The 25,854-nt window shown below is 37.7% G+C and overlaps 1 protein-coding gene across 1 annotated transcript in view; it reads left to right on the top strand.

The window, feature by feature from the left end:
• Positions 1-16,678, top strand: part of RNF213 (ring finger protein 213) — a 203,659-nt gene extending 186,981 nt beyond the window's left edge. The window contains exons 57-68 of the mRNA XM_044674544.1: positions 316-496; positions 4,090-4,181; positions 5,595-5,846; positions 6,911-7,046; positions 7,449-7,529; positions 8,781-8,961; positions 9,274-9,475; positions 9,825-9,902; positions 10,726-10,920; positions 12,181-12,270; positions 12,388-12,569; positions 14,737-16,678. Coding sequence (XP_044530479.1) covers positions 316-496; positions 4,090-4,181; positions 5,595-5,846; positions 6,911-7,046; positions 7,449-7,529; positions 8,781-8,961; positions 9,274-9,475; positions 9,825-9,902; positions 10,726-10,920; positions 12,181-12,270; positions 12,388-12,569; positions 14,737-14,890 — 1,824 coding nt within the window. The 3' untranslated portion in view covers positions 14,891-16,678. The remainder of the gene's footprint in view (positions 1-315; positions 497-4,089; positions 4,182-5,594; positions 5,847-6,910; positions 7,047-7,448; positions 7,530-8,780; positions 8,962-9,273; positions 9,476-9,824; positions 9,903-10,725; positions 10,921-12,180; positions 12,271-12,387; positions 12,570-14,736) is intronic.
• The last annotated feature ends 9,176 nt before the right edge of the window (positions 16,679-25,854 follow it).

Below are 25,854 nucleotides of genomic sequence, written 5' to 3'. Positions count from 1 at the left end.
CGTGCTCTTATAACAGCACCTGAAAAAAAAAATTGACTTTATGGCTCCTGCAGAAAGAGCCATATGTTGCCGACCCCTGATCTAAGTCATGTTACTTATACTAGTGATAACATAGACCTGGACTAAATCAATGCCTCTTTTTTTCCTTTTTTTTTCTTACCTCCTAAATTGGACTCTACAACCTTGGAGTTTTTCTGATCTAGTGCTAATTTGTAAATCCAGGGAAGCTATACTGGTTTCCAAATGTGAACACTCATTTTTACTCTTGTGTTTTTTCTTTTGTATGTTTTTTTTTTTTGTTTTGGTTTCTTGCAGGCTCTAATGAAAATCATTAAACCTCCAGTTAGGGATCCAGAAAGCTTTCTTCAGCAACACGTCCAGAAAGACCTAGAGCAACTAATGAAGAGCCTAGGAAGAAGTGCCGATGAGACTGCAAGTGTGGTTCATCTCATTCTATGTTGCCTCCTTAAGGAACTTCACCAGCAGCCCAGCCATTGTAAGAACAGCACACAAAAATAGAGAAGGGTAGAAAGGAGGGTGGTAGAACTACTAGCTAAGCAGGATGGCAAAGGTTTTGAGATCATAGATTGGACATGACAAAATAGAATGGACTAAGAGACATCAACAAAAGAACTTTCTTTTTTGTAATATAGAAATCAATATTAGATTGGTTTACAAGGTTAGGGACACAAATCACACAAGTATTCCTTGTTAAAGAATAAAGCAATTTTTGATTGGGAAAGGGCTGAATAAGTTATGGTACATGAATGTGTTGGAAGATTGTTAAAAGTGTAAGAAATGGTGAAGGGAATGGTTTCAGAGAAAAACTTATCTCTTTGGAAGAATTGTGTACACTGATGAAGAATAAGGTGAGCAGAATGAAGAAAAAAGTTTATTCAGTAACAATAATATTATAAAGGCAAACAAGACCTAAGAACTGATCAACCACAATTCTAGAGGATTGATTATGAAATATGTTGTCCACTCCTGACAGAGAAGTGACATACTCAGAATTCACAGTGAGAAAATTTTTTGGGGTGTGGCCAGTGCTTATTCATGTACAAGTTGTTCCAAAAGTCTCAGTCCTGTTTTAAACTACTAAAGACTAAACTGCACTGTGGTTTTTGGGATACTCTTTATAAATTATAATATATATTGCTGTACTGGTTCTGTTCATTTCACTTTGTGTATCAGGCCATACAAATCTCATGGTTTTCTAAAATTCCACTTCATTTCCTCGGCACAAAATATTCCATTACAATTATATAGCACAATTGGTTTGGCCATTCCCTAACTGATGGACACCTTATTTATTTCCATTTCTTTGCCTCTGTAAAAAGAGTGGCAACAAATGTATTTTTGTACTGATGAGTTCTTTCTTCTGTCTTAGAATTAATATTAAGTATGGGTTCTAAGGCAAAAGAGTGGTATATGCCAACCAATTGGGATTAAGAGACTTGCCCAAGGTCACACGGTTAGGAAATATCTGAGGCCAGATTTGAATCCATGACCTCCCATCTTTAGATCTGACTCTATCCACTAAGCCACCTAACTTCCCCCTTTTTCTCCTTTAAAAAAAATATATCTTTGGTACATAGTTCTAGTAGTGGTATCTCTGAGTCAGAGTTCCAGAGTGTCCAGGCTTGTGAATAACTCCATCAAAAATAACATTACTATGCTTATCTTCCTCTTAACATTTTTTATTTGGATCAATTTTTGGGTCAATTTTGCCAATCTGATTGGAGTGAAAATGGAACCTCAGAGTTTTGAATTTTGTTTTACCCTAATTATTAATGCTTGGATTTCTTCCTTTGATAACTGAATATATCATTTGACCATTTTTCACTTTGTGGAAGAATGATTTTTATTCTTAAACATTTGAAATTCCTTTTATATCTTGGAAGTGAGACTTTTTATCAGAAATATTTGTTTAAAAGACTTTTCCCCAGTCAATTATTTTTTAATATAAGAATTAGTTAATTAGATTAATTAAAGAACAGGGCTGTTTAGAAGGATTCCAGCTTAGGGAAAGAGTTTTGAAGGTTCACCTTAAGAGAGAGAAATCTCTTTCTGTGGGGGTTCCTTAAGAAGAATTCCCAGAAACCCCTAGGGAAGGACCTAGCTCCTCATTGGTAGTAGTGATCTAGGGAGTAGGCTCTTAATGGTCTTTGAAGATTTTGGTGATAGCTTGGGAGAACATCAAGATTGTGGGAGTGATTCAACTGAATGAGTGGCTGAGGCTGCTGTTCTCGAGATCTCCACAGGGGGCAGCAGAGAGCAACGTCTGTGAAACCTGTCAGGAGTGAATCTCTGAGGCTGGACAGACAGAATTTCTTAATATATAAGTAAAGAAGTTTAAGAAGATTTATAAGTAGATTAGCTTAGTAAGATAGATACTATATTCATTAGAAAGGGAGTCAAGTTAGGCCTGATTTTCTTCAGGCAAGAAGAAAGTCCCATTAGAGACAGGGTTCATTGTTCCCTTAGAAATCTTAGTTTAGGATAATATATCTCCTGTCATTTTCTATTTCCGTATCCTTTCCCTGATACTTCTCATAGTTATGAATAAATAGGTTTTGTAGTAATTTGTCTCCATCCAGCTTCATCTACCACCAGAACTAGGCAGGCCCTAACAGCTTTAGTAGAATCCATACCTGATAATACCAGCTGACAATCAACTGGTACAAGATTGAACTTGGTGCTGAAGGATCTCGAGGGAGACCTCAGGCAGCTTCTACTCTGAATGGTCACGTGGGTAAGTTAGGCTGACTTCCTTGGGCCTACCTTGGCATTTCCAAACTCTACCTTTAAGTAGGCTCTAGCCTATCTGATTGCTACAATTGATACAAGATCAATATCTACCATAACACTTCATGAACTCTTCTCTTTTCCACAAATCTAAAAGTTAACATCTCTCTTCCTCTTCTAGTTTTATCATCCTTGTGTAAGAGGGACATTTTAGGTATTTATAGATATATATTTAAAGTGTGGCCACCAGGAATCAACAATTCAGATTGATTCCATAATTAAAACAGACCCAAGCCAGGATCGGGTTTAAGGTAGTTTATTTACAATTAGGAAAGTAAAAGGTAGGGAAATAGAGAGAGGGAGAGGCTAGTCCAGGCCTGCAGAGGCCTGGACTGAGAGAGAAGGTTAAAAGGCTAAATAAATGAAGCTACAAGCCACAAGGCCTAGCAATCATATAGGCTAGAGCCTACTTAAAGGTAGAGTTTGGAAATGCCAAGGTAGGCCCAAGGAAGTCAGCCTAACTTACCCACGTAACAATACAGAGTAGAAGCTGCCTGAGGTCTCCTCCGAGATCCTTCAGCACCAAGTTCAAAGCGGGAACTCCCTCAACAGGAAGTAACCAACATACTTAAAGAGATCGTGTCTTTCGTCACTTCCCGTGGGCCCACCTCTAAATCAAGTAGACAAATGGCAGCCTCTGCACTGATTTGGACTGCCCAAAGGGCACTCCCTTGTTCTTGATTTGTTACTTATTGTCACGTGTGGGTAACTCATCTCCCTCCCCACTAAGGGAGGTGGGGATGATATCTCTATGCCTAGGATAAGTAAAGTTTGACTATGAATGGGCTAGAGCTAATTCTATTTACACACTTGACATATGAATCATGTCACAATTAGCTTTTTTTTTATAGTTTTTTTTTTTTTTTTTTTTTTTTTTAATTTTTAAACCCTTAACTTCTGTGTATTGACTTATAGGTGGAAGATTGGTAAGGGTAGGCAATGGGGGTCAAGTGACTTGCCCAGGGTCACACAGCTGGGAAGTGTCTGAGGCTGGATTTGAACCTAGGACCTCCTGTCTCTAGGCCTGGCTCTCAATCCACTGAGCTACCCAGCTGCCCCATACAATTAGCTTTTCAGTAGGTTTTCTCATACTCTCTACTTTTTAAGAAAGCTTTTAGGCCTTGGGTTCAGAAAACTTACCAAAAGATCCATAGGCGAATTCTACTGAGCAGGCAATAGATGGGCACCAATTGATGGAAATTTCTAAAAGCATTGTTTGTGCTGAAATCTAGCAGCACTGATTCCATTCCCTCTGCCCTTACATGCTTTCTTTTCCTCTAGGGCCTGTAGGTTTTGATGCCACACTGTCCAGTAAAGAGAGGAGAAATAACTGGGAAAAGGTTGTTGCTGCCATGATAATATGTGAACTAAAGGTAAAGGATGGGGGAGTGTTCGATTTCAAGGAAACTCTGGGAAATAGCTATGCAGACTTCTGTATTAGATGTTAGGAACAATTGACTAATGTAAAAAAAAAAAAAAAAAAAAAAAAGCCTGTGCTCATTTTCTGAGGCATTAAGTTAGCAGCTCCTGTTTCAGTTATTACTAATAATAGGTATAGCTGCTCAAAGCCTCTTTCTAGTTTGGGATATACTATCCCATAATTTACTCCAGTTTCTTAGTATTCCTCAAATACATATATTGTTTTCTCTTCAGTACTGTGTTGATTTAGTCCATTTGAGAAGTACAAAAGCAAAGTTGCAGTTATTGTTGAGTTGTTTCATGTCTCTTTGTAATCCCATTTGTGGTTTTCTTCACAAAGATACTAGAGTGGTTTGCCAATTCATTCCCCAACTCATTTTATAGATGAAGAAACTGAGGCCAAGGGAGTTAACTTGGCTAGGGTCACCCAGCTAGTAAGTCTGAGATCAAATTTGAATTTCATCTTTCTCACTCCAGGCCTCATACTATGCTGCTTATCCACGATCCACTCTAGTGCGGCACACCCTGTCATTCTGTTGTGTCCTGTTCTATTCCCCCCTCCCACCCCCCTTTTTTTTTTGGGGGGGGGGTAGTAGGCATCTCTAAATGAGAGGCAGGTTGGAGGAATGTGTAGAATGTTGCACTCAAGAGTTAGGAAGACCAGGGTTCATATCCTTCTGGATACTAGCTTTGTTATCTTCAGGAAGTCACTTGATTTCTGGGATACCTCAGTTTATTATCTTAAATATATCTGCTGTGATCTTCCTCAGTGGAGAGTTTCATCTCTGAGTAACACTTGACAATATCAACAGCACTCCCCAGACCTCAGCCCTCTTAGAATGATAGCCAATTACCCTCTGTGCAATGGTTGCTCAAGAAATAGCATTCTTGAAAGATTAAAGATAGAAAAACTAAGGTCACATAATGATCTAATTTAGGAGTGAGGATCTATTCATTCTGCTCCCAGTTGTTAGTTTATTTATTCAAATAGTATTTACTAAGTGCTTCTTTTTGCCCTACACTATCATAGATACTTTGAAGAATGGGTTTTGTCCTCATAGAGCACATACACAATATTATTTAAGTGCCAAATTAATTGGTATAGATTCTTACGTTTTCTACTATTTGAGCAAGTCTAATCTGGCCCTCTTAATATTAAAGGTGACATCCAAGATTAAGTTGGTGGCATTTGCCACCAACTTGAATCTGGGTTCTTTCTATTTCTACCTATTGGTTCTAATCTATAGTCATTATCCATTTATAGATTCTTTGGTTATCTTCTTCTATGACTAGAATAGTTTTTTGTCCTGAAGACTTTGCTATAGTAAACATGAATTACCAAGTATGATTTTATTTATTTTCTACAGTGTCTGGATAAAACCCTTATAGAGGCAAATATCCGCATCAGCCAGGATGAACGCATCAGCTCCAACCCAGTGGCCAAAATTATGTATGGTGACCCAGCGACCTTCCTGTCCCATCTACCCAAAAAAAGTGTTGTACACTGCTCCAAAATTTGGAGTTACAGGAAGAAAATCACTGTTGAGTACCTCTGGCATGTGGTGGAACAGAATGATGGGAAGGACATTGTGCCAATCCTTTATAGGTTCCTGCAGAAGGTGAGCTACCTATTGACATGGCAGCCTATACACAGGGAATGAGAATATTTCTTTTCTCAATTTCAACAATATTCCTGTGAACCTCAAAGTCTCAAACCTACAAATGATGTATAATTATTTACAAAAGTTAAAAGTAGATGAAGAACTGCCTTATAGTCTGAGTTTTCCAGCTTTAATCTTGAACAGTGTCTATGTCACAGTCCCTGTGGGTCAGAAAGGCTTCCCCATATCATACTTAAGAGACTTCGAAACGTTTTAAGTCAGGGATGAAATGTACATGGTAGCTGACCCAAGCAAACATTGGTAGAGTTCTCAGGAGGCTAGGGTGTTCCTCGTTCATTTTTCTGAGAAGCAAAGAAAGAGAGGATCCAAACAACTCCTCTAACTTTGAACCCCAGAGATTAAAGTGGGCCTTATTGACCCTAATGTTAGAAGAAGGTTGTAGCATTCCTAACTTGAATCCACTTGTTTTTTTCTCCTTTGTTATCAGCTTGTTTTTCTCCAGGACTTATATGAAATGAAATATGCATTTTGTCAGGAGAAGAGGCCTGTTTCTATCTGAAGAAAATCTCAAAAATTCCAGCTAATAAATCTCTTCTCTCCCCAATCCCCCTTCCTTACTAGGATTTATAGAGGCTGTGTGACTTAATGGAGGGACTGAGCTACCGTCCTCAGCCAGGATAGCATGGGGTCAAACCCCGCATCTCCTCCATCTGGGCAAATTACTGGAACTTAGCCAATTCAAGTTTATAAGTTGCAGAGAAGGTGCTGGCTTTTGGTGGGTAAGAGGGTACCCTATGCCAGTGAATCATAGATCTGATTCCTCTATTCTTAAATCTAGCTTTATGAGACTGGTGATCTTTCAACACCACTAGTATAATCCTTATCAATATTTTCAGCTATTTCTACAGGATATCTATCTCCTTTCCACAAAGCTGAGCCTCTGCACTGTCCTAGTCTTATGCAGGCTTTCTTTAACAAAATGTCAGCTGCAGAGAGTGTCTCTTCATTATAATTTCCTAGGTGACTTACCATTGTTCATGTATTATCTGATTCCTTTTTAGGAAAGAGAATTGAGGCTGGTCAAATTCTTACCAGAGATATTGTCCCTACAGAGGGATTTGGTGAAAAGATTCCAGAATGTCTCAGATGTTGAATACAACACAATCAGGGGTTTTCTCAGAAGTCACTATCATTCAGGTAAATATCTTTTTTACAAATAGGCCAAGTCTCAAAAGTTTAGTAATCAGAAATAAAAGAATCTGATAGTTGAGGCAGTTCTGAGCTACAGGGTACTTCTATCTTTGGCACAGAGTAACTTGATTCCCCCTTTTAAAAATTAGGATTTCTCAGTAGCTATCATTCTTCCTACCCACTCTTACCTCACTCCACAGTTAGTACTAGCTAAGAGGCACTAGACTTTCCTCTCATACACAGTTTTATTTCTTTGTTCACCATTGAAACTTCTGGTGGTAAATACACCATGGTGCAACATCTTGGATTGCTATGTAATTGTGCATTATTAGCTTGATTTGTTGTAAGTTGCCCTAGGATGGACAGGTACCACAGTGAGGCATCTGTTTGTTAAATGTTTTATAGAAGGATTGAAGCTCTCATTACAAAAACAAATTCAAGTCTTTCTGTCTACTTGGAATAAGCTGAGACGATCACTCTATACCAGTGGTGAGTCATTTTTGCTGTCAGTTTTTCTCCCTTCTGTGTCTCACCTCACTTGCTCCTGAGTCTGAAAACACAATACTTTTTTTTTTTTTTAAACCCTTACCACCTTCCGTCTTGAAGTCAATACAGTGTATTGGCTCCAAGGCAGAAGAGTGGTAAGGGTAGGCAATGGGGGTCAAGTGACTTGCCCAGGGTCACACAGCTGGGAAGTGTCTGAGGCCAGATTTGAACCTAGGACCTTCTGTCTCTAGGCCTGGCTCTCAACCCACTGAGCTACCCAGCTGCCCCCAACACAATACTTTTAAACCCACAGTTGTCATGGTTTTTATCACTCTAAATAATTGAAAGAATACATCTAAAACCTCTTATATCTTTAGAAGCTATGAATTTGAGGTAGAATTCTAGAAAAGAAACTGAAAATGGATGCAGCTCAGTAGATTGAGAACCTGGCCTAAAGAGGAAGTTTCTTTTTCAAATCTGACACTTCCTAGCTGTGTAACTCTGGGCTAGTCACTTGACCCCCCATTAACTAGCTGATACCACTCTTCTGCCTTGGAATAAATACATAGTATTGATTTTTAAGACAAAAGGTAAAGTTTTGAAAATCAAAAGAGAAAATTTTTTTTTAAACCCATAACTTCTGTGTATTGGCTCATAGGTGGAAGAGTGGTAAGGGTGGGCAATGGGGGTCAAGTGACTTGCCCAGGGTCACACAGCTGGGAAGTGTCTGAGGCCAGATTTGAACCTAGGACTTCCTGTCTCTAGGCCTGGCTCTCAATCCATTGAGCTACCCAGCTGCCCCCCAAAAAGAGAAATTTAAATCAATGAGATCTATTGTCTTCTATAACCCAAGTTCATTGTTGGAGAAAAATCATAGGATCATAATTTAGAGTTGGAAGGTATCTTAAAGGTCATTAAGTTCAATTTCTTGGAATTAGAAATGGATATTTCCAAAAAAGTCCCATTTCTTTCCTTCCCTCTTTCTACTTTTACATATGAAAAAATTGCAGTCTAAAAGAGACTTCGGTGACTTGCCCAAAGTCACACAGGTTCCAAATAGCAGAAAACAGACTTAGGTCCTCAGACTCAAAATTGATGCTTCACAGGTTAAATGAAAAGAATAAGTAGACTTCCTCAATATGAACAGATTATTTCTAATAAAAGTACAGTGTCTGCTCTCTCAGATACTGTGGATTGTTATTGGGAAATGGTATTGTGGTGAGATATTTCTCTAAGACTGTTCTTCTGTTAAAGGTGAAATCAAACTACCTAAAGAGTATTGTGATGCTGACTTGAGTTTGGAAAATGAGTTTGAAATTCTCCTTCCACGTCGACGGGGTCTTGGCCTTTGTTCTACTGCCTTGGTCAGCTACCTGATTGCTCTTCACAATGACTTAGTCTATACAGTGAGAAAATACACCAGTGAAAGCAGTAGGTGGGTATATAATCATTGTGGAAAATATCATTGTTCCATTTATTCAGAGGTTGACACCCCCTCTCTCCTCCCCCACCTCACAACACACAAAATGAATCAGGATCCCTAGAACCTGTGATAGAAGACAACTTGTATTACGGGATTTCTTTTAATTCTGTTTGCTTGCCTCCTCACCATACTCCAAGATTTGTTTTTCAGGTTTATTTCAGGACACTAAAAAGTCTCTTTGACCTTCCATATTATGGCAGACACATTTATTAAGCCTTGGACATTCAGTATTTAGGGGGAAATGTGTATCTTTTCTTTCCTCAGTTACTCTGTTAACTCTTCTGAGGTGACTGACCTGCATGTTATCAGCTATGAAGTAGAGCGGGACTTGACCCCACTAATTCTGTCCAACTGCCAATACAGTGTGGAGAAAGGTAGAGAAACATTACAGCAATTTGACTTAGAGAAGATTCAGAGGCAAGTGACCAGCCGATTTCTCCAGGGGAAGCCACTCCTCACCCTACAGGTAAAATCCATGCTTCTCTCCACAGCTATTAACCATTGTCCAAATAGTCTGTTGGCACTTATAGAAACTTTTATATCATCATCTCCAAGCCTCCTATCTCTTCCATTTACTTAATGGCCTACAATAGTTCCATAGTGCTATATTGAAATCTGCCTGGCCTCTGGAGCTGGTCTTTCTTTGTCCTGGGTCTTAGTTTCCATGATTGTGTGACTAAATACAGAAGCCATGTGGTAGCATTTAGTCCCATGCTTTGTGTCATACTGACATACCGGTTGGGTAAGTGCTGAAAAGTGTAAATTTTAAGAGTCCTTCCCTACAAAAACAATATTGAGCGTGTTCTCTCCTTCAGGGACTACCCACGTTGGTCTACAGACATGACCGGAACTATGAACATATCTTTATGGACATTAAGAATAAGATGACTCAGGTAATTACTATTAGAAATAATAGCTTAAATTTAAATAGAACTTCTTTTCTTAGTGCATTTGAATTTTTCATTTAAATTTAATTTCTCTACAACTGTGTGCTGTTAAATCTTAGAAATGCAGATTTTATTTCCTCCACCTTAGTGATTCCCAGAAAAGTGACTTTAATTGGGTGCCTTTTCCAAAGATACATTGGTGCATATTTAAATAAACTAACAAAAAACCTCGAAGTTCTAGCCTTTTATGTGATTAGTATTTGCAATGTTAGATTGTACTGTTATTCTTTTGCTTACTATGTAAGAACTGATAATGGCCCTATACTTCATCAACAATCTGCAGTTGTTTGTATGGGTATTTCCTCTGGTGATAAAGATTAAAGATAAAAGGCTTTCATTACCATGTGACCAACTCCTCCACACTTATAGGCTTGTCCTTGGGTGACAGACTCAGTCCATTATTAGGTCTATAAGTAAATAAAATCTTTTATATTCGTATAGTACTTTTCATATAGTATACTCAAAGCTTTCCCAGCTGAGCCAAATCTGCCAGGGCCTGGGCTCTGCTGTCACAGCATATGAATGCTGGGTCACCTCCATGCTACAATGAGACATTGAAACAGTTCTTCAAGGTAGGAGTATCGGGTGTGCCAATGTGAAAGGATTCATTAATTGCCCCACTGCTTTGAATTCCATACACCATTCTAGTGCTACCTTGTGGAATGTTTGTCCCAAACTAAAGCTTTAGTGGGATGAGGGTGGTAGGAATTAATATTATGCATCAAAAGCAAGAAACCAACTAGATCCTACTGTATGTTCTCATTCCCAGAAATCTCTCCCCAACTCAGCCATCAGTGCCATCAGTGCACAGTTGCAGTCCTATAGCGATGCCTGTGAGGCACTCTCTGTTACAGAGATTACACTGGGATTTCTGAGCACAGCTGGGGGAGACCCTGAAATGCATTTAAATGTCTACATTCAAGACACCTTGCAGATGCATAGTCAAATGGTTCTTGTATTAAAGGTAAGTCTTGGACTTAAGCTTGGTCATCTTTCTCAGGAACTTATTCTGAGGGTCCCTAGAAGAGACAGAGGAGGACAGACCCCAAACCATGACAAACCAACAGCATTTGGCAATGACCCTTGTGCAGTGTCTTACTCCTCTTATGTTTTGGGTGCAGAGAGTAGAAAGAAAACAGACCCCATAGTTCTGTTTGAGATAACAGTGTAGCTGAGAATGATAGATAGCCACAATGAGATATAATTTAATATCATTTCAGGTTTTTTTTTTTTTTTGGACCTGTTATGTGTGTGTTATAGGGGACTACCAGTGAGGAAATTTTATCTGCCCAAGCAGATCAGCACCTGCTGTTTAGGGCTTCAAGGAACTTCTCTAGGGTCACAGAGTTTGTGCCAAACCCAAGATTTAAACCTAAAGTCTTTTGATATTGGGGCAGCTAGATAACACAGTGGATAGAGTGCCTAGTCTGAAGTCAGGAAAACCCCATTGAAATCTGCCCTTCAATAACCTACTACCTGGGCAAATCATTTAACCCTGTTGGTTCAGTTCCTCATCTGAAAAATAAGCTAGAGAAGGAAATGGCAAACCATCCAATATCTTTGTCAAGAAAACGCTAAATGGGGTCATGAAGAGTTAGACATGACCAAAACAATGAATGAATAATACAGCAACTTTTTGATATTAAAGCCAGTTTGTCCATTAAATCACCTTGACTACTAAGGATATACTATTATGATACAGATGGAAACCCTGAGTGCTAAGAAGACTTGTTGTAAAGGAATAATCAGAATCCATTGGAACTAGTCAATGAAATTCTCCTAGAAAGAGGTGGTTTACTTGCTAATCACCAAACTTAGCATTTGATCTCCTAACCCTCTATAGATTTGATCCATGTTTTAAAGGAGCAGTGGAGGGAACTGAGTATGGCATTGGGAAATGGTTGGTAGACAGAGGCCAAAAAGGGGCAAGATATTAGCTGGTGCAGTGGATAGAGAGCCAAGCCTTGGGATCCAAGTGTTGGGAAGACCTGGTTGTCAAGTCTGGCCTCAAACACTTCCTAGCTATGTGATCCTGGGCATGTCACTTAATCTTGATTGCCTAGCCCTAGAATTCTAAGATAAAAGGTAAGAATTGAAAGAAAGGAAGTAAGAAAAGGGCAAGCTCAATGTTTGAGTAGTTAAGCAGATAAATGTGACCATATCAAGGAATAATTGAGATAAGATGATAGGTGATCCTTCTATTTTCAACTTTGTTCTCTCCTAGGCTTTAAGCAGGTGTCAGTTAAAGCACACCATAGCCTTATGGCAATTCCTTTCTGCTCACAAGTCTGAACAGCTCCTAAGACTTAGAAAAGTAAGTAAATTATTCTGTCTGCTTGGTTTATTTCAAGGTTCATTTGGCTACAGTTAAGGTAATCCTACTTTTCTTTTCCATTTCATTTTAAATCTTTTATTTATCTCTGAATTTTAGGATCCATTTGGGGAAATCAGTGCAGCATACAAAGAAGACCTCAGTGTTGAGAATGCTAAACTCCTCAACACTTTCCTAAATCAGTCTGGGCTAGACACCTTTTTGCTGGAACTCCATGAAATGATCTTCTTGAAGCTGAAGCACACTGAGACTGAGGGGGAGAACTTTAACCCTAAATGGAGGTACGGCCTACAGACACTTCATGAGCCTGAAATAAAAATTGTTTTTTTATTTCTGATTCTGGCTTTCCTTCTGAAATAAACTCCATTTTGCCCATTGTTTACAGAATGTTTCCCCCATAAGTTTTTTCAGGGCAGCAACTGATTTTGTTCTTTTTTGGTTTATTTATTATTTTTTTTAATATCCTCTTCAATTAGCACCTTCCTGACACACCGTCATTTATTGTTTACTGAATTGAGAGAAAGGAAAAAGCAACTGATCTAGCAGAGTAAAAGGCACAAGAGCACAAGATTTGATTTTCTCTGGCTTTATTCTTGTAACACCTTAGGCTTGACTTAAATTATAGTATAGAGTTTCATCTACTTTCAAAGTAATGAATTGCACTTCATCTGTGGTGCATTGCCTTTAACAATGTATAAAATTAAAGATAACTATGTATAGTCTTTAAATATATTCCTAATCTACAAAATAATGGGTAGGCCTGGGACTAGATGATCTTTAAAGTTCTTTTCAGTACATAATTCAAGATTCTTTGGTGCATAATCATGTAATTCTGATTTTAGTACTTCTTTGATACTTCCCAGGGTCCATGATTTTATATCTTTCCTTTGAATTGCAACCCATTCTTATACAGCTCTTCCCTTAAATTCTCTGCAGAGGATCTTTCCAACATACTGAAGGCCTTCTCTTATTGAGATTGGATGGATTCCAGTGTGACACTTGGGCTATATCTGCCTTTTCTCTCACTCTTATAACCTAACTAGCCATACCAGTAATACTAGGAGGGATTAATAAACCTAGTATACAGTTGAGGAAACAAATAGAGAAATTTAATGTTATTTAGAGAGAGTATAATCTAACTCAGGGTACATAGCTAATATGTATCTGAGGCAAGAGTCCAACCTGGGCATTCTTTTTTTTCTTTTTTCTTTTTTTTAAACCCTTAACTTCTGTCAATTGGCTCCTAGGTGGAAGAGTGGTAAGGGTGGGCAATCGGGATCAAGCGACTTGCCCCCAGGGTCACACAGCTAGGAAGTATCTGAGGCCGGATTTGAACCTAGGACCTCCCATCTCTAGGCCTGACTCTCAATCCGCTGAGCTACCCAGTTGCCCTTCAACTTGGGCATTCTTGATCCTGGGTGCAACACTATTCTTTATACCATGGTCAAAATAGTCATCTTTATGACCTACCTTTCAGTGATGAGCCCTTAAACAGCAGAGTTAGTCACTAAGAAGGCATGTAATTTGATATTGATAATACATGTAAAGTCCTGCAAAAATTATTTCCATGTCATCTATGTTGCAAAATAAAGCACAGACTGAAAAAACAAACTTCAAGAAAAATAATGAAAAAAGTAATGATTCAGTCTTTTTCTGGAAGCAGATAGCATTTTTCATCATGAGTCCCTTGGAATCAAGACATAGCCCTTATCCAGAGAGATAGGAAGGAAGAAGAATCAAGTTTTTGTAGAGCACTTCATAGAAATGCCTGCAGTATTAGAGAGCCACACAAATCCCACAGAATTCTCATTTTTATCACCCCTGCTAAGTCTTTTTAGGTATGTTGCTTGAAGAATACTTCTTTCTAGAATCACATTAAAATAGCCTCCCATTAATTTCATTATATAGGATTCAATGGGACTTTTTTGGAACTTTAATCTTTTATATTGATAGTATTTTTTAAAAAAGGATTCTAACCTGACATATACATAGATGTTTATCTTTGTGAGCTCTTCACAAGAGGATAGAGTATAGGAAAATGCAAACATGAAGTATAATATGCTTTGAACAGAAAGTTATCTTTGCTGGTTTATATTAAGAATGTAGGCTTCCCCATTAGAACATTAATTCCCCCATTAAGTTCCTGGAGGCATCTGTAACCAACTAATCAGTAAGCATTCATTAATTACCTATTAAATGCTAGGCATTGTGCTAAAGTGTGAGGTTACAAAGAAAGGCAGAAGATAGTTCTTGCTTTCAAGGAGCTCACATCTCTTGGAGGAGCTTACACCTCTTGCACCAGACAGGATGTCTCTCCCACTAGCAGATATTTAATAAAGATTTATGGAATTGAATTGACAAGTGAAATTTTTGTAGACTTATTGATTTCTTTTTAAACTGTCCAAGGCTACTTTAAAATTTTTTTCTCATTTTTCATTTGTTTTCTAGCTTAAGAGAGACACTGGTGAGTTATATGGAAACCAAGGAGAGTGAGATCCCTCCAGAAGTGGAATATCAATTTCCAGAAGAGATTCTTCTCTCTCATTGTATTGCTGTTTGGAAAGCTGCTGCTGGCCTTAAACAGGATCGAAGGCTTACATAGACTTCTTTTAGTAGCACTGCCTTTGGAAGACACTTTTGGGAAAGGGGCAGATTCTTCTGTCTCCTTCCTCTTGGGAGTGAATTTTGTTTTCACAGACAGTATGTTGCCTCTATGAGTGCTTGGAAGAGAAACAACTGGTGCAGCAATTAATTCAGGACCATGATGTGTTGTACAAATCTGCAATCTTCCACACTCTGGGAGTTGTCAAGCTGTTTGGGGAATGTGTATATTCCAAAACTCCACTCATGAGTACTGTTCCCAGGAAGGTCTGAATTCAGAATGACTTGGAACTGCAAATAAGCTATCTTTCTTGACATTCTGGAGCAGACAGGTTGCAGAGGGGCTTTTGACAGCTTTGTATTGTTGAATAAGATCTTATTCCTCTGGCTCTTTTAACCTGTTTATCTGTAAAGCACATACCCACCAGTTCAGACCTCAGCTTCCCCCAACTACCACACACCTAAGAGGAAAAAATTGTTTCTGCTCATCTTTTCACTTCAAGATGTTTTATCTGCACTCACAGAAGAAGTAGCTTTCTTCTCTAACTTTGGAGTTTCTACTCTACCACTTTACTAATTTAGAGGATGACAGTCTACTTATTTCCTCATCCTCTTAATGCAAAACAATACAGAATGTTTTGTGAGTGCCTTAAGACTAAACAAAATTTCTGAATCAGACCTCCAGAAATAAAAAATACAGCCAAGTTCAAATTGGTAGTAACCAAAAATGAAAGCTTAACCTTGGATCACAGTGGGGTAGGTTTGAGTCCTTGTGGGTAATTCCTAATTTTCTGGCAAATGTGTCAAATGAATTCAGTATAGAAACCTAAACTTCTTTGAATACAACCTCTTTTATTTCTAGTTCTCATGCCTTAGCTGAGAGAATATACTAATCCAGCCAGAATTTGCAAATGAGAAAGACTGTAAATTTGCCCTGATGTTCAGCTGCTTTTCTTATCTGAGTTCTCCTCTCTAATTCCTATTTCTAGGAGCTCAATAGATGTATTTGTAATATTGAAATTAAGGTTTTGACTTGGGAGTTAATGGAAAATGTGCATTTTAAAAATTAACATTCTAAGTAAATTCAGATCCTGTACTAGTCTGTGTAGTTAAATCATCAATGTACATCTTAAATAACAGTGGAGAGAATTGCAGAAGGAAAATTTTAATTCATTTTCTAATTTTCATTGCTTTGATCCTTTTTAAAGGGTGTTTGAATAACTGGGGTATTCAGAATACTCAGTAAAGTGCTCTGATTTGGTAGTAGTAATCTCTTTGGCAGCACTTAGCCATCTACTGATCTGACAGTGTGAAGATTATATAACATGATTATCTCCATCTCTTATTTCCCACTGGATGTATTCTCTTAACTTCACAACTTTGGGGTGGAAACCACCTTGATACCTCAATTGAAATAGAATTCATTTTAATTCTTCAGGCCACAACTAGCATCCTGACCTGGTTTCAGTTTCTTAGCTTGGTGCTGTCCCTACCTGTGCCTGTACCATGCCTTAGCTGCAGTCATTTGTTTACAGGTGTCAGGTGGGAGCCAGAGTAATGTTGTTGCACTGAAGACCGTTTTTTGTTGGATTTCCCCTCTACCCCTTCTCATTTTTATGAAGGACTTTTCTATAAAGGGTTGTATGTTTTTTTAATTCCTCCAAAGCCTTAACTGTCTCGCCCAGCTTAGTCATGCTGTACATACAAAAGTTCACTTGACCTAGCACATGGCAGAAACAGATTTTATTGTAATTGTTATTTCTGCTTTAATAAACCTGATTTTTTTTTTCTGTTAAAAAGATTCTTTCTCATTTGGGGTTGAGCATCTGTCTGTGGCAAATGGAAAGTAACTGGAATTCTTGGGAGGATTCCAGTTTTTAGTGGAAAATTCCTTAGAGGAGAATGAGTGAAAGGAAATATAGGCAAATCAAGCTGTCTACTAACTATTGGGAATAGTAACTGAAATAAATAAAATTCGCTTCCATTAAAAATGAAAAAAAAAAAAACCTGAACTCAGAATTGGTAATTCTGAGTTTGAATTTTGACTCTGCCTCTTAACTGCCTGAATGACTTTGTGTATGCACACTCTTATTTTCTCATTTCTAAATTGAGGTGGTTGCATTATAGGCTCCTTTCAGCTCTAAATAATCTGATCCCCACAGAATTTGTTCTGCCACTCATATTCAAATTTTAAAATATCATTGGTGGGAAAGTTTGCTTTCTCTCAATTCTCCAAAAGAGAAATTTCTCTGGACTAGGAGCTAGACCTAGATCCTCCATATGGGATCCATCAGGGCTCAATGCATGGTCCTAGTCAGTCAGTAAGCATTAAGTGCCTACTGAGTGTGGGCCCTGTGCATGATACTGGGAATAGAAATACAAAAAAAAAATGCAACATTCTCAAAACATCACATTCTATTGATGGCAACAACAAATACATATATAAATATATACCCCCCCAAAAGAGGAGTAAGAATAAAGAAAAAATTGATGAATATTAAGTTAAACAGAAGGCACTAACAAGGGACTCAGAAAAGAATTCATATAAAAGTGGTTATTTAATTTCTTGAAGGAAGAGAATTTTAAGAGTTAAGGGAGTGAATTCCAAGCATGGGAGATGGGAGATAGGAGATAGAATGTCACCTGTGGGGAACATACAGAATCCCAGCTTGGCTTTACAGTAGACTATGGGAGAGGATTATGTCCAGGGAAACTGAAAAGATAGGTTGAAGTGAGGGTGTAAAAGACTTTAAAAGCTGAAGAGTTTATATTTGTTCCTAGAAGTAACAAGAGTTTATTTTAGCAAGGGAGCAGCATGGTAAGTTTTATGCTTGAGGAAAATCACTTTGGCAGTGGTGTGAAGGACAAACTGAGAAGAGCAAAGAAGGAAGTATGAAGTGAGAGACCAAGTGAAAAAGGTACTTGTGCAATAGGCGAGGCAAGAAGTGATGAGCTGAACTAGACTGGATGACAAGTGTGTGGTCAAATGGAGATAGACTGGAAAGGTGGAGGGTTAGTGGATGGGGGAGCCCATTGGGAAGGATGAGTCTCCCTTTGGGTGAATTGAGTTTGAAATGTCAATGGAACTTCTACTTTGAAATGCCCAATAAACTTTTGAGATGCCTTGTGAAGCTAGGGAGTATGGGCTGAATATGCAGTTATTTGATTAATCTACATAACTGTTAATGGAGATTTAAGAGGTCACCCAAAGAACAAAGCCTAGGGGCACATCCACTGTGAAGGAGTTCCCCATGAATGGATGACAAATCAGCAAAAGAGACCAAAAAAGAGCTATCAGAATATCGAAGAGTAATGTACAACAATTCCAGAGAAGAGGAGAAAAGTGTCAAATGCAGCAAAGAAGTCAAGAAGGGTGAAAACTAAGAAAAAACTTGGGACAATTTAGAAGTCTTTGATGCCCTTTATAAAAGGCAGCTTTATTTGATGAGCTCTGAAGCTGGGATTAGAAGTAAGGAGATGAATTAGATTCAAATGAGTGTAGAGAGCTTTTTATAGAAGTACAACTGAGGAAGGGAGGAAAAGTAAGGTGATAGCTTGAGGGAATGGTAGAGAAAAAATTTTAATAGGGAGACTAAGGTATGTTTGGAGGTAGCTGGGAAGTGAGGTTGGAGATTTAGATTAGAGGAGGATCATCTACTAAAGATAGAAGGATAAGTGATGCACAACATGTTGACCTTGACAAGGAGAGAACAACTTTATTATTGACACTAAGAAAAAGAGGAGAGATGCTGTTAAGAAATTTGTTGATAATAGGAAAGGGAGAAGAGGTAGCTCAAGAGGTGGGGGAGCAGGGTTAATGAGAGGAACTCAGAGGAATAAAAAGATTTCCTAGTTGAAGTTGGATGATATTAATTTATGTTCGTATGAAGTCCTGCCTCCATTCAGCAACAAATGAATAAGAGTGGAAAACGTTAATGAGGAGAGTAATCCAGGGCTAGGAGAACAGATGTCAGTAGAATTTTTATTCAATTTCTCTAATCCTCAATTTCCCATTGGGAAAGTTTTAATTTCTTCTTCATTGGTAGTTAATTCATCCTTTCCATTTTCGATGCTGGCAATTTGGTTTCCTCTTTAATTTTTTTGTCATATTGTCAATTTATTTTCCCTATTTTTATTTTTTCTGTTACCTGTAGAAACAAACACTTGAAAATTTTTTAATTTAAAAAAATTTTTATTTAGAATATTTTTCCATGATTACATGATTCATGATCCCTCCCCTCTCCCAAAACTGACAAGCAGTGTTATACATGTATCATTGTTCAAAACCTATTTCCATGTTATTCATATTTGCAAAAGAGTGAATCTTTTAACATCAACATCAACTCTAATCACATCCCTATCCTACTACATGGTTGATCATATATTTTTCTAATGCATTTCTGATTCCACAGTTCTTTCTGTGAATGTGGATAGCATTGTTTCTCATAAATTCTTCTGGATTGTTCTGGGTCATTGCTTTGCTACTCTAGAAAAGTCCTTTACATTCAATTGTGCCATAATTTATCAGTCTCTGTACAATGTTCTCCTGTTTCTGCTCCTTTTGCTCTGCATCAATTTCTGGAGGTGGTTCTGGTTCACATGGAATTCCTCCAGTTCTTTATTCCTTTCAGCCCAATAATATTCCATCACCAACATAAACCACAATTTATTCAGCCATTCCCCAATTGATGGACACCCCTTTATTTTCCAATTTTTTGCCACCACAAAGAGTGAGGCTACGACTATTTTTGTACAAGTCTTTTTTCTTATCTCTTTGGGATACAAACCCAGCAGTGGTATGTCTGGATCAAAGGACAGGCATTCTTTTAAAGCCCTTTGGGCATAATTCCAAATTGCCCTCCATAATGATTAGATCAATTCACAACTCTACCAACATTGTATTAGTGTCCCAATTTTGCCTCATCCCCTCCAACATTTATTATTTTCCTTTACTGTCATATTGGCCAATCTGCTAGATGTGAGGTACCACCTCAGAGTTGTTTTAATTTGCATTTCTCTAATCAGGCAGGATTTAGAACACATTTAAGTCATTTACCCATTTTGAATTTACCTTGGCATAAAGTGTGAGATGTTCATCTAAACCTAATCTTTCCCATACTGTTTTCCAATTTTCCCAGCACTTTTTGTCCAGTAGTGAGTTCTTGTTCCAAAAGCCGGTATCTGGTTTTATTGAACACTAGCTTGCTGAGAACATTTACCCCAAGTTTATTCCACTCATCCTCTCTTCTGTCTCTTAGCCAGTGCTTTATAGTACAGTTTTAAGATCTGGTACTGTTAGGCCCCCATCCTTCACATTTTTTTTTCATTATTTCCCTTGATATTCTTGATCTTTTGTTCTTCCAGATGAACCTTGTTATAATTCTTTCTAATTCTATGAATAAGTTTTTTGGTAGTGTGATAGGTTTGGCACTGAATAAGTAGATTAATTTGGGTAAGATTGTCATTTTTATTATATTACCTTGTCCTACCCAGGAGCAGTTGATGTTTTTCTAATTATTTAGATCTAGTTTTAATTGTGTGAAAAGTGTTTTGTAGTTGTGTTCATATAATTTCTGTGTTTGTTTTGGCCAATAGATTCCTAAATATTCTATATTGTCTAGAGTGATTTTAAATGGAGTTTCTCTTTCTAACTCCTGCTCCTGAGTTTTGTTGGAAATACATAGAAATGCTGATTTATGTGGGTTTATTTTCTACCCTGCAACTTTACTAAAGTTGTTAATTATTTCCACTAGCCTTTTAGTTGATTTTCTGGGGTTCTTTAAGTATATTATCATATCATATGCAAAGAGTGATAGCTTAGTCTTCTCATTGCCTACTTTAATTCTTTCAATTTCTTTTTCTTCTCTAATTGCTACTTCTAGCATTTCTAGTACAGTATTGAATAAAAAGAGGTGATTAATGAGCATCCTTGCTTCACTCCTGATCTTATTAGTAAGACTTCCAACTTGTCCCTATTGCAGATGATATTTGCAAATGGTTTTAGGTATATACTGTTTATTATTTTGAGGAATGACCCTTCTATTCCTATACTTTCTAGTGTTTTCAATAGGAATGGGTGTTATATTTTGTCAAAGGCTTTTTCTGCAAGTATTGAGATAATCATATGATTTCTGTTGGCTTGATTATTGATATGGTCAGTTATGTGGATGGTTTTCCTAATATTAAACCATCCTTGCATTCCTGGTATAAATTCCACCTGATTATAATGAATAATTCTTGTGATCACTTGCTGGAGTCTTTTTTTAGTATTCTCTAAGATTTTTGCATCTATATTCATTAAGGAGTAATCTGTAGTTTTCTTTCTTGGTTTTTGGTCTGCCTGGCTTTGGAATCATTACCATATTTGTGTCATAAAAGGAATTTGGTAAAAGGAAGAGTCCTTTTCTTATTTTGTCAAATAATTTGTATAGTATTGGTATTAGTTGTTCTTTAAATGTTTGATAGAGTTCACTTGTGAATCCATCTGACCCTGGGGGTTTTTTCTTAGGAAGTTCCTTGATGGCTTGTTCAATTTCTTTTTCTGAGATGGGATTGTTTAAGAATCCTATTTCCTCTTGTTAATTTTTTTAGGATTTCCAATTTCATTTTCATCTGGGAATTTATAATTTGTAATTTCTAATTTTTTAAGTTGCAAGCCCAATTCATTGATTTCTGCCCTCTCTATTTTGTTGGTATAGGCACCTAGAGATATAAATTTTCCCCTGAATACTGCTTTGACTGAATCCCATAGGTTTTGATATGATGTCTCCTTGTTGTCATTCTCTTTAATGAAGTCTATATATAATTGTTTCTGTGATTTCTTCTTTGACCCACCTGTTTTAAAGAACCAGATTACTTAATTTCCAATTAACTTTAAAGTTGCCTTTCCGTGGACCCTTGTTAGTTATAATTTTTACCGCATTATGATTTGAAAAAGTGGCATTTGTTTGCAATATTTCTATGCCCTAGTACATGATCCATCTTTTTATATGTACCATGTACTGCTGAGATGAAGGTATATTCATTCCTGTTAAGTTTTCTCCAGATATTTATTAACTCTAATTTTTTTAGCATTTCATTTATTTCCCTTACTGTTTTATTTATTTTTTGGTTCGATTTAAATACTTCTGAGAGAAGGTTAAGATTCCCCCACTAGTATGGTCTTACTATCTATTTCCTCCTTGAGCTCCTTCAATTTTTCCATTAGAAATCTAGATGCTGGGGGCAGCTGGGTAGCTCAGTGGAGTGAGAGCCAGGCCTAGAGACAGGAGGTCTTAGGTTCAAACCCGGCCTCAGCCACTTCCCAGCTCTGTGACCCTGGGCAAGTCACTTGACCCCCATTGCCCACCCTTACCACTCTTCCACCTATGAGACAATACACTGAAGTACAAGGGTTTAAAAAAAAAAGAGTTATAAAAAAGAAATCTAGATGCTATACCTGGTGAATAAATGTTTAGTAATGATATTACTTCATTTTTTATAGTACCTTTTAGCAAAATGTAATTTTTTTCCTTATCTCTTTTAATCAGATCAATTTCTACTTTGGCTTTCTCTGGTATCATAGTTGTTATTCCTACTTTTTTACTTTAGATGATGCATAATATATTCTGCTGTAGCCTTTTACCTTGAATATGTGTGTCACCCTGCCTCAAATGTATTTTTTGTAAGCAAAATATAGTAGAATTCTGGTTTTCAATCCACTCTATTACCTGCACCCCTCCCCCCCTTCCGTTGTCTTGTTCTCCTTCTACTTCTCTGTAGGGTAAGATAGAATTCTATGTCCCACTGAGCCTCTCTGAGCCAGTTACAAAGAGAGTAAAGTAAAGCATTTCCTGTCACCACCCTTATCCTCACCTCTCTGATTTTTCTTGCCTCTTTATGTTATATAATTTACCCCATTCTATCTCTCCCCTTTTCTCTCGGTGCAACCCTCTTTTAGCCCTTAATTGATTTTTTTCATGTCATTCATATACATACATACATATATCATACATACATATTGTTCCATATCATCACATTTACATATGCATCTTGTCATCATATATCATCATATTATCATAATTAGCTTACTTCCCCTCCCCCCCCTCTTTCTGAGTAGTGTTATGATTAAATATGATAAAGACTGGGATTATAAGAAAAAAATATATTTTAATTGCCATGGTCATGTTGGTAAAATATATATGACCGTGCCTGACTATCTTTAAAATTACCGCCCGTCTGTATCTCTACCCATCCTCCTAGTTTCCCACGCCAGAGAGCTCACTCAGGTAACAAAGAGGCCTTCTCCAGGCCACCCTCCGAATTTAAACTGCCCTATATGTTTGGGGACGTCTCTGACGTCCCCACTTCCAAAAACCGGAAACCCATTGGACCACGGGGAATGTAGTCTCAAAGTCCCCACGTGTCCACAGGAAGTTTGTAAGATACTTTTAAATGCCACCTCCCTGAATTCCAAAAACACAGTAGTAATTCTTTCTATCTTCTCTACTACTGAGAGTAATTTTTTTTAAATAATTTTTAATTTTTAGAAAAATTATCATGGTTACATGATTCATGTTCTTACTTTCCCCTTCACCCTCCCTCCCCCCATAGCCGTTGCGCGTTTCTCCTGGTTTTAACATGTGTCATTGATCAAGACCTATTTCCAAATTGTTGATAGTTGCATTGGTGTGGTAGTTTCAGGTCTACATCCCCAATCATGTCCGCCTCAACCCATGTGTTCAAGCAGTTGCTTTTCTTCTGTGTTTCCTCTCCTGTAGTTCTTCCTCTGAATGTGGATAAGGTTATTTTCCATAAGTCCCTCAGAATTGTTATGGATCATTGCATTGCTACTAGTACAGAAGTCCATTATATTCTATTTTACCACAGTGTATTAGTCTCTGTGTACAATGTTCTTTTGGCTCTACTCCTTTCACTCTGCATTAATTCCTGGAGGTCTTTCCAGTTCACATGGAATTCCTCCAGTTTATTATTCCTTTAACGCCATAATATTCTATCACCAGCATATACCACAATTTGTTCAGCCATTCCCCAATAGAAGGGCATACCCTCGTTTTCCAGTTTTTTGCCACCATAAAAATCGCAGTTATAAATATTTTCATACAAGTCTATTTATGATCTCTTTGGGGTACAGACCCAACAGTGGTATGGCTGGATCAAAGGGCAGGCAATCTTTTATAGCCCTTTGAGCATAGTTCCAAATTGCCATCCAGAATGGTTGGATTAGTTCACAACTCCACCAGCAATGCATTAATGTCCCAATTTGGCCACATCCCCTCCAACATTCATTACTCTCCCCTACACTCATTTTAGCCAATCTGCTAGGTCTGAGGTGATACCTCAGCGTTGTTTTGATTTGCATTTCTGAGAGTAATTTTTNGGTTTTAAAGTCTTTCCTTTCCCAGAGATCTGACAAGTATACTATTCTGTGTTCACTTAACATGTTTATAGTTTCCCTCTTTATATTCAAGTCGTTCACCCATGATCACCTTATGATCTTTTAATGTAGAAGCCGCTAGGTCCTGAGTGATCCTGATTGTAGTTCCATGGGACTTAAATGGTTTCTTTTTGGCTGCTTGAAATAATTTTTTCCTTGGCTTGGTGGCTCTTGAATTTGGCTATTACATTCCTGGAAGTTGTCAATTAAGGATTTCTTTCTGGAGGTGATCTGTGAATTCTTTCAATTTCAATTTTATTTTCTTGTTCAAGCATCTCAGTTTTCTTTGATAATTTCTTGTAATATGATATACAAGGTTTTTTTTTTTCCATCATGGCTTTCAGGGAATCAAATAATTCTCAGATTGTCTTTCCTAGACCTATTTTCTAGGTCAGTTTTTTAAATAAGATATCTGATATTTTCCCCTGTTTTTTCATTCCTTTGATTCTGCTTTATCGTTTCTTGATTTCTTATGAAATCAATACTTTTTAGATAGTCAATCTGATCTTTAAGACTTGGTTTTCCTCTGTCAGTTTTTGGTTCTCTTTTTTCAGCTGGCCCATTTCTTGCATCACTTTCATTTCTGTACTTTTCCTCTACCTCTAATAATTGGTTTTTTTAAGTCTTTTTTTGAGTTCTTCCAGAATCTGTGTCCAATACATATTTTTCTTTTGGACTTTGGGTGTGTTTCCTTTGTTTTTGCTGTCCCCTTTTGTGTCTGTACCTTGCTCTTTGACTCCATAAAAGTCTTTAGACTTAGATGCTTTTTTTATCATTTGCTCATTTTTCCTATCTAATTATAGGTTGGCTCTGTTTTCTGGGGAGTTGGGGTACCCTCTTAAACTTTAGTGTTTTCTTGATGTCATTTTCTCAGTTGTTAGTAATTTATCAAATGGGCTGAGGGCTGAGGGCTCTGAGAGTCCCCCTCCCTGTGCTGATTCAATTGACCCTTGAGATGCTGACAGCTTAAACTTTCCTCAGGCTTGGGTATAAGCTTTTTTTTTTTTAAACCCTTAACTTCAGTGTATTGGTTCCTAGGTGGAAGAGTGGTAAGGGTGGGCAATGGGGGTCAAGTGACTTGCCCAGGGTCACACAGCTGGGTATAAGCTTTTGATCTCAGTCTGAACTTGATTAGATCAGATTTTAGCCCTAGGTTTTTGGTCTCAAGGTATTCTTGATTCAATCAGGTACACTCTTGATTGCCCTGTCCTGCAGCTAGCTATGCCTCCTGCTAGCTCTGCTTCTCTCTGACCTCTGTTCCCCAGATGATCTCTGCCCACCTTTTGGGTTTTTCATTTTTTGAAGGTTGTTTCTCTCTGTCTGTTGGATCTTTCACTCGTATTCGTTTTGTGGAGATATTTTACTCTTGGTTGGAGGGGATTTTTGTGGTGAAACAATGCACTGCTGCCCTAGTTACTCCTCTATCTTGGCTCCACCTCTGGAAGTCTGAAATAAACACTTTTTGACAATTGTTTTTGACATTTTAAAATTCAGATTTTCTCTTTCTCTATCCAGTTCTCCCCCTTCCC

Source organism: Gracilinanus agilis, chromosome 4, assembly GCF_016433145.1.
Source record: "Gracilinanus agilis isolate LMUSP501 chromosome 4, AgileGrace, whole genome shotgun sequence".
Classification (NCBI taxonomy): Eukaryota; Metazoa; Chordata; class Mammalia; order Didelphimorphia; family Didelphidae; genus Gracilinanus; species Gracilinanus agilis.
This window is presented reverse-complemented; position numbering and strand designations above follow the sequence as displayed.